Source organism: Ranitomeya imitator, chromosome 1, assembly GCF_032444005.1.
Source record: "Ranitomeya imitator isolate aRanImi1 chromosome 1, aRanImi1.pri, whole genome shotgun sequence".
Lineage (NCBI taxonomy): Eukaryota > Metazoa > Chordata > Amphibia > Anura > Dendrobatidae > Ranitomeya > Ranitomeya imitator.
Genome location: NC_091282.1, coordinates 1,130,880,017 through 1,130,889,995, shown reverse-complemented (window position 1 = coordinate 1,130,889,995; position 9,979 = coordinate 1,130,880,017). Strand labels below are relative to the sequence as shown.

The 9,979-nt window shown below is 49.0% G+C and overlaps 1 protein-coding gene across 1 annotated transcript in view; it reads left to right on the top strand.

The window, feature by feature from the left end:
• Positions 1 to 251: 251 nt before the first annotated feature.
• OCIAD1 (OCIA domain containing 1) overlaps positions 252 to 9,979 on the top strand; it is a 41,606-nt gene continuing 31,878 nt past the window's right edge. The window contains exon 1 of the mRNA XM_069744488.1: positions 252 to 574. Within this exon, the coding sequence (XP_069600589.1) occupies positions 518 to 574 (57 nt within the window). The 5' untranslated portion in view covers positions 252 to 517. The remainder of the gene's footprint in view (positions 575 to 9,979) is intronic.

Sequence of the window (9,979 nt, the reverse complement as noted above, 5' to 3'; positions counted from 1 at the left end):
ACTGGTGGGATAAGCAGGGAGGTGACTGGTGGGATAAGCAGGGAGGTGACTGGTGGGATAGGCAGTGAGGTGACTGGTGGGATAAGCAGGGAGGTGACTGGTGGGATAAGCAGGGAGGTGACTGGTGGGATAAGCAGTGAGGTGACTGGTGGGATAAGCAGGGAGGTGACTGGTGGGATAAGCAGGGAGGTGACTGGTGGGATAGGCAGTGAGGTGACTGGTGGGATAAGCAGGGAGGTGACTGGTGGGATAAGCAGGGAGGTGACTGGTGGGATAAGCAGTGAGGTGACTGGTGGGATAAGCAGGATGACCACCATGGGCCGAGGGTTCCTGAGCAGTTCTGCCTGTCATGTACCCTGACACTGGCTGTGCCCCGTGTGTCCACTAGAGGGCGGCGGCCACATTATCGCTTCCGGTGTCGGGCGGATTTCCGGCGGCTGTGTGTGCTGTAGGAGAGCGGAGGTCACGGCGCTGTGCAGACACCTCGGGCTGATGGTGGTTACACCCGGCCGCCGTCATGGACTCTCCTGGGGCCAATGTCAGCGAGCAGCCGCCGCCTCACGTGAGGATGCAGGTACGGCCGCGCTGTGCACACGTGCTGCAGGGAGACACTGCGGAGGCTTGTATGGAGCCACACGCCGGCTCTGGGGCGCAGCTTGTATTTTTGGGGCATATGTAATGATGCATAACACACTAAGTATCGGAAGCCCCCCCATGTCAGTGCAGACCCTCCGCTGACACTACGCGATGTAGTTTACCCAATCTGGTCCCAGGGCTGCCACTAGGAATTTCGGGGCCCCATACTAGCAAAATTTTCAGGGCCCCCTTAAAAGGAACCTGTCACCTGAATTTGGCGGGTCCTTTTTTGGGTCATATGGGCGGTGTTTGCAGGTCTTTTATTAACCCCTTTTTTCCCGCTGGTTGTGAAATTGACTTGCTGTTTATTCGCTTTCCTCCCTAGTTAACGCGTGCGCAAAGCAATCTTGCCTTGCGCACGCGCAGAATGCTTTGCCCAACTGCGGGCAAAGCCGAAAACCATTAGTGCGCATGCGCCGGCGCACTATGTCCCGGAAGTATTGTGCTGTGTTCCTGGACATAGTGCACCGGCGCATGCGCACTAATGGTTTTTGGCTTTGCCCGCAGTTGGGCAAAGCATTCTGCGCGTGCACAAGGCAAGATTGCTTTGCGCACGCGTTAACTAGGGAGGAAAGCGAATAAACAGCAAGTCAAGTTCGCGACCAGCGGGAAAAAAAAGGGGTTAATAAAAGACTCGAAAACACCGCCCATATGACCCAAAAAAGGACCCGCCAAATTCAGGTGACAGATTCCCTTTAAGGCTCCACCCCAGCCCCGCCTCAACTGTCCACAGCCCCACCGCTGTCTTTTGGAAAAACTGCACTTCTCACCAATCACACATTAACAGTTCTCATCACCAGATCACACATATAGACAGAAGATTTTGTTTTGGTCAAAAGGTTTTTTCAATCTGCCATGACAAGGTGGACTTTTGGCCAGGCCCTACTCTACTATAACTTATTTGTTAAAATATGCAATACAATTTAGGTATATTTTTATTTATTTTTCAATTTTTCAAATGAACAATAATACCACATACAAGGGACAAATACCACAACACCATGCCCAGACACCATATTATCACCACATAGTGACCTATAATACTATCTACAAGGAACAAATACAGCCACACCATGTACAGACCACATATTATCACCACAGTGACCAAACAATATCACATACAAGGGACAAATACCACCGCAGCATGTACAGACCACATATTATCACCACACAGTGATCGAATAATAGCACATACAAGGACCAAATAACACCACACCGTGACCAGACCACATAGTGACCAAATAAGAGCACATACAAGAAACAAATACCGCCACACCATGACCAGACAACATATTACCACCACATTGTGACTGAATAGTACAATACTGATCATTAATAAAAAAAAAATAAAAAAAATACTGTCACCATAAGTGCCATTATACACAGGAGATCTGTACTTAGTATGCAGTGTCTGTGTAGAGGTAATACATTGGTCACAGGTGCCATTATACACAGGAGCTCTATATATAGTGTCAGTGTACAGGTAATACAGGAATCACCAGTGACATTATACACAGGAGCTCTGTATATAGGGTACAGTGTACATGTAATACAGTGATCACTAGTGACATTATACACAGGAGCTCTGTATACAGTGTATGGTGTCAGTGTACAGGTAACACACTGACTCACCAGTGACTTCTAGCTGAAATCCTTCATCTTTGCCTTGCTTTTAATCGAGCGCAGACCGCCATCACTTCTTTCAGCCTGGGCTCGTCTCTGCATAAAATAACAGTTATCTAGAGCACCGCTTCCAGAGCACATTCCCCACTTTTTGTCTTTCTCCTACACATCTGAATACAGACGTTCACCCACCATCTAGTATAGAATTCTCTAAGGGTCACTTCCGTCTTTCTGTCTGTCCTTCTTTCTGTCACGGATATTCATTGGTCGCGGCCTCTGTCTGTCAAGGAAATCCAAGTCGCTGATTGGTCGTGGCTGTTTTGACACAACCAATCAGCGACGGGCACAGTCCGGAAGAAAATGGCCGCTCCTTACTCCCCGCAGTCACTGCCCGGCTCCCGCATACTCCCGTCCAACCACCGCTAACACAGGGTTAATGCCGACGGTAACGGACCGCTCCGTTACCGCCGCTATTAACCTTGTGTGTCCCCAACTTTTTACTATTGATGCTGCCTATGCGGCATCAATAGTAAAAAAATGTAATGTTAACAATAAAACAAAAAACCTGCTATACTCACCCTCCGTAGTCTGCCGAGCCGCTCGCGCCTGCCGCCATCTTCCGTTCCCAGTGATGCATTGCGAAATTACCCAGAAGACTTAGGCTAGGTTCACACTTGCGTTGTGCAGTCCGTTCAACAAATCCGTTAAACGGACTGCACTAACGCATGTACCGACTTTGGCACTGCGCTAGCGCAGATGGAGCATCTGCTAGCTCCATCTGCGCTAGCAGTGACAGACCCGGAAACGCTGCAGCCCGCGTCTCAGGTCCGTCACTCAATGACGATGGCACATCACTAGCGCACGCCCATTGTGGGCGTGCACTAGTGATGCGTCCACCATTGAAAGTAATGGCATCGTTAATGGACTACGTTACACCGCGTTATGCCGCGGTGTAACGTAGTCCGTTAAACGGCTTCACACAACGCAGTGTGAACCCAGCCTTAGCGGTCTCGCGAGACCGCTAAGTCTTCTGGGTAATTTCACAATGCATCCTGGGAACGGAAGATGGCGGCAGCCGGGCGCCCATCGCCACAGCGCCGTTGGATCCCAGGGGTGAGTATGTAACTGTTTTTTATTTTAATTCTTTTTTTTTATTTTTTTTTTAACAGGGATATGTGCCCACACTGCTAAATACTGCATGGGCTACATGGCTGCTATATACTACGTGGGCAGTACTATATACTACATGGCTGCTATATACTAAGTGGGCAGTACTATATACTACATGGCTGCTATATACTACGTGGGCAGTACTATATACTACTGGGCTGCTATATACTACGTGGGCAGTACTATATACTACATGGCTGCTATATACTACGTGGGCAGTACTATATACTACATGGCTGCTATATACTACGTGGGCAGTACTATATACTACATGGCTGCTATATACTACGTGGGCAGTACTATATACTACATGGCTGCTATATACTAAGTGGGCAGTACTATATACTACATGGCTGCTATATACTACGTGGGCAGTACTATATACTACATGGCTGCTATATACGTGGGCAGTACTATATACTACATGGCTGCTATATACTACGTGGGCAGTACTATATACTACATGGCTGCTATATACTACGTGGGCAGTACTATATACTACATGGCTGCTATATACTATGTGGGCAGTACTATATACTACATGGCTGCTATATACTACGTGGGCAGTACTATATACTACATGGCTGCTATATACTACGTGGGCAGTACTATATACTACATGGCTGCTATATACTATGTGGGCAGTACTATATACTACATGGCTGCTATATACTACGTGGGCAGTACTATATACTACATGGCTGCTATATACTAGGTGAACAGTACTGTATACTACATGGCTGCTATATACTACGTGGGACTGGCCAATATACTACGTGTCTGTGCTGTATACTACGTGGCTCTGTGCTGTATACTATGTGGCTGGGCAATATACTATGTGGCTGGGCAATATAGTACGTGACTGGGCAATATACTACGTGGACATGCATATTCTAGAGTACCCGATGCGTTAGAATCGGGCCACCATCTAGTTAATATATAATTGGTTATTATGCAACCCAACATTCCAAATATAAGTTATAATCCGCCACTGTGCCCCAACTATCTGTACATAACCACTTTCCCTATTTAATATATAAATTAATTAGCACCTGTACTTTCCCCAAATTTATTACCAGTCACTTTATCCTCAGCGACCCCACTATGTACCTCCCGCTCTGACCCTTACCCCGAATCATTATAGTTACATGCCCCTTTTGCCTCAATTCATTGTCATGTCTTCTCTCTCTCCCACTCTCTATTCATTATCAACTGCTCTTCCCCACCCTCAAAATTCATTATTTGCTCTCCCCACCTTCAATACACCATTTGCTCTCCACACCCCCACCTGCAATTCAATTGCCGTCCCTCAGTCATTTGATGTGCAGTCCCATCACCTCCACTTCATCATTTGCAGTCCACCTTCATCATTTAGTCCCCTATCCCCCTTCACTTCATCTGCAGTCCCACTTCATCATTTGCAGCCCCCTATCATTTCATCATGTGCAGTACCCCCTCTCAAACACAATTCATCATCTGCAGTCTCCATCACTCCCACATCATCATTTGCAGTCCCCCGCATCATCATTTGCAGTCCCCATCACCCCCGCATCATCATTTGCAGTCCCCATCACCCCCGCATCATCATTTGCAGTCCCCATCACCCCCGCATCATCATTTGCAGTCGCCATCACCCCCGCATCATCACTTGCAGTCGCCATCACCCCCGCATCATCACTTGCAGTCCCCATCACCCCCGCATCATCACTTGCAGTCCCCATCACCCCCGCATCATCACTTGCAGTCCCCATCACCCCCGCATCATCACTTGCAGTCCCCATCACCCCCGCATCATCATTTGCAGTCCCCATCACCCCCGCATCATCATTTGCAGTCCCCATCACCCCCGCATCATCATTTGCAGTCCCCAACACCCCCGCATCATCATTTGCAGTCCCCCTTACTTCATCATTTGCAGCCCCCTATCTTCATCATTTGCAGCCCCCTATCATTTCATCATGTGTAGTACCCCCTCAATCACACTTCATCATCTGCAGCCCCCTATCATTTCATCATGCACAGTACCCCCTCCAACACACTCCATCATCTGCAGTCTCTCCCCACCTCACCCATTTAAAAAAACAAAAATGTTTTTTATACTTACCTCAGTCGTTCCCGGGGCGTCTAGTGTTTCCAGCAGTGAAGCAGCAGCTAGAATGTATGGACTGCTGAGAGGACCTGACAGGAGCCCCTACATTCTAGCACATTCACTACTGAGACTGCTAGAATGTATGGGCTGTAGTCAGGACCTGCAGGGAGCCCATACATTCTAGCTACAGCCGAGCAGGAACTGTGCAGCCGACTAGGTGAGACGGCCGTGCACAGCTCCAAGAAGGCTCCCGGGCCCCAGCGCCGACGTATACGCTGCAGTGCACAATATTTTAGTGCACGATGGGGCCCGATCAGTAGAAGCACAACAGTGGGGCCCCATATCTGCGGGCCCCTCTGTGTACTGCTGTTGACCGGGCCCCATACAGCAGTAAGGGCAGTAATGCCCTGATGGCGGCCTTGTCTGGTCCTATGGCTTTCCCCGGAGCAGTGCCACCAGCCGCCTACCTCGAGCCTGCAGATGGCCGGCAGCCGCCTACCCCGAGCCTGCAGATGGCCGGCAGCCGCCTACCCCGAGCCTGCAGATGGCCGGCAGCCGCCTACCCCGAGCCTGCAGATGGCCGGCAGCCGCCTACCCCGAGCCTGCAGATGGCCGGCAGCCGCCTACCCTGAGCCTGCAGATGGCCGGCAGCCGCCTACCCCGAGCCTGCAGATGGCCGGCAGCCGCCTACCCCGAGCCTGCAGATGGCCGGCAGCCGCCTACCCCGAGCCTGCAGATGGCCGGCAGCCGCCTACCCCGAGCCTGCAGATGGCCGGCAGCCGCCTACCCCGAGCCTGCAGATGGCCGGCAGCCGCCTACCCCGAGCCTGCAGATGGCCGGCAGCCGCCTACCCCGAGCCTGCAGATGGCCGGCAGCCGCCTACCCCGAGCCTGCAGATGGCCGGCAGCCGCCTACCCCGAGCCTGCAGATGGCCGGCAGCCGCCTACCCCGAGCCTGCAGATGGCCGGCAGCCTGTGCAAGTGCCTGCAGCTACAGCCATCGGAGTGTGACCTGTGGATGGAGGGGCATGCTCTGCCCATGATTGGGGGCATTGTACCATGGAGGACCCTGTACCCCGGCTCCTGCTTCGTGTGAATAAAGAGCGATTCTGGTGTTCGGAGCAGTGATGAGCGGAGGTGCTGAGATAAGGTGTTATCTTTCAGGCTCGTGTGCTAAAGGTACCGTCACACTCAGCAACTTTGCAAAGAGAACGACAACGATCCGTGACGTTGCAGCGTCCTGGATAGCGATCTCGTTGTGTTTGACACGCAGCAGCGATCTGGATCCCACTGTGCCATCGCTGGTCGGAGCTAGAAGTTCAGAACTTTATTTCGTCGCCAAGTCGGCGTGTATCATCATGTTTGACAGCAAAAGCAACGATGCCAGCAATGGTTTTTACATGGAGCTAACAACCAGCGAGAACGATAAGTGAGTCGCCGTTACGTCACTGGATCGCTCCTGCATCGTTCTGGAGCTGCTGTGTTTGATGTCTCTACAGCGACCCAAACAGCGACGCTCCAGCGATTTAGTTTAGGTCGACTCGTTGTCTATATCGCTGCAGCGTCGCTGAGTGTGACGGTACCTTAAGTGTCTTGCAGGGATTGTCTAACAACCGCCAGCAGCGGGGACTCAAGCATATTATTTGGGTACACCCAAGACACTCATTAGCACTGGAGCATGCTCAGATAACACCTTATAGAGCACATTCGCTCATCACTAATTTCAGGTTACCCTGTAGATTGTAAGCCCATGAAGGCAGGGTCCACTCCCCCCACCACCACCACGGTCTGTCACAAGTTGTGTTACTGTATTTTATACATGGATGTAACCCCTTTTCACATGTACAGCACCCTGGAATTAGTGGTGCTTTTAAAAAAATATATATTTAAAGGGAACCTGTCACCCCGTTTTTTCAGATTGAGCTATAAATACTGTTAAATAGGGCCTGCGCTGTGCGTTACTATAGTGTATGTAGTGTACCCTGATTCCCCATGTATGCTGAGAAATACATTACCAAAGTCGGCTTTGGGAAAATGGCCGCCGCGATCTCTAATGCGCACGCGCGGCATCCCGCGGCCATTTTCCTGAAGCCCCGTGCAGCAGAGCACTCCATCTGCGCACGCGCGGCCCCAGGAAGATGGCCGCCCCCACCGATGAAAGGGATGACAGCGCAGATCGCGCGGTGTCTTCACGTGGGCGCAGGGAATTCGGACCTTGGACATGCGCACACCACTACGCCACCAACGGAAAGCTGGGGAAGAAAACAGCGCTGTGAACACGCCCACCTGACCAGACCAGCCTGATTGACAGGCGAAAACGGCGACTTTGGTAATGTATTTCTCAGCATACATGGGGAATCAGGGTACACTACATACACTATAGTAACGCACAGCGCAGGCCCTATTTAACAGTATTTATAGCTCAATCTGAAAAAACGGGGTGACAGGTTCCCTTTAATCCCTTCACCACCTTGTAATCTTCAAATTTTGTATTTTTTGTTTTTGCTCCCCTTCTTCACAGAGCCATAACTGTCAAACTCTGACAGTGGCATTTAACGCTTGCTTCCGGCCATTCGGCTGGAAATGCTCACACCGGTGACCTGCGTCACGTGATCAGGGGTCACCGGTGTGTTGGCATGACAACCCGAGGTCTCCTGGAGACCGCTCAGGTTGTCAGTGCCGGGTTGCTGTGAGCGCCACCCTGTGGTTTTCGCTCATAGCAAGTGAAGTATTCTGCTATATAGAGGTGATCTGATCATCGCCTCTATGTAGCAGAGCCGATCAGGCTATGGCAGCTTCTAGTCTCCCATGGAGACTATTTAAGCATGGCAAAAGTAAGAAATTTTTAAAAAATATTTAAAAAACAAATATAAAAGTTCAAATCACCTCCCTTTCACCCCATTCAAAATAAAACAGTAAAAAGAAATCAAACATACACATATTTGGTATCGCTGCGTTCAGAATCCGATTTAACAATAATAAAAAAAAAAGGATTAAACTGATCGCTAAGCGGCGTAGTAAGAAAAAAAAGTAAGAACGCCAGAATTGGGTTTTTTTTTGGTCGCCACGGCATTGCATTAAAATTTTATCATTAAAAATGTCTGCTCGGCACATAAAAAATCAGCCCTCACCTGATCCCAGATCACGAAAAATGGAGACGCTACGGGTCTCGGAAATTGGTGTGGTTTTTTTTTGTTTGTTTGTTTGTTTGTTTTTTAACAAATTTTGGAATTTTTTTTTTACCACTTAAAAAAGAACCGAGACATGTTTGGTGTCTAAGAATTCGTAATGACCTGGAGAATCATAATGGCAGGTCAGTTTTAGCACTTGGTGAACATGGTAAAAAAAAAAAATCCAATAAACCGTCGTGGAATTGCACTTCTTTTGCAATTTCACCGCACTTGGAATTTTTTTCCCATTTTTCAGTACACGATATGGTAAAACCAATGGTGTCATTCAAAAGTACAACTTGTCCCACAAAAAACAATCCCTCACATGGCTATATTGAAGTAAAAATAAAAAAGTTATGGCTCTGAGAAGGGGAGCAAAAACAGAAACGAAAAAATGGGAAGGGTCTTGAAGGGGTTAAAGAGAATCTGGCGTTTGCGAACTCATCTGAGAGCAGGACAATGTAGGGGTAGAGATCCTGAATCCAATGTTTCACTTAGTTTATTTGGTGCAGCCCTTCTGACAGTTTTTAGATTTAACATGTAACAGAACTGAGAACGTTCCCTCCCCTCACACCCGGCTCGTAATGTACATGGTCTATGGACAGTGAGCCGCTTATCACAGAAGGGAATGGAGTTGAACTAGTGCAATGATAATCTCCTAGTGATAAAACCTTCACTGTAAGTAAACAGCATGCAGCCTAAGTGACACAGATGATTTCTATATTTTAACCCCTACGTCTTGCTGTCCTCAGATTAGTTGGCAAAAACCTGCCGACAGATTTCATCTAAAGATGAGCTGATTGGACTTCTTTGGGTTGCAGATGGACTCCAAATCAACTCTTAAACATACTGACTGTATTTAGAAGGCACTTTCTTCAAGCAGAGGTGCAGGAAAAAAATCTGCATCTTTCAAGAATACTATGCTTTTTATGCAAGGCAATACTCCAACACGTGCATCGAAGCCTCCAGTGCTCGGCTAGCCGTATCTGGGCCCAGTCTTGACGTTTCCCCTTCTGCCCAAATAAAGCAATGGCGGCCGACAGCACTGCTGTAGCGTACAAAGGATGCTCGTCCTAGCTCCACAGGACCCAGGTGGAGAGGTACATACCAACGTGTAGAAGTGAAGGACAGCATCCGATCCAGGTGAAGAAAAAGAAACACTTTATTGTGCCATAGGTGCAACGTTTCAACCTCAAAAAGGTTGACAAAGACATGCTTGACAAAGACCTTTTTGAGGTTGAAACGTTGCACCTATGGCACAATAAAGTGTTTCTTTTTCTTCACCTGGATCG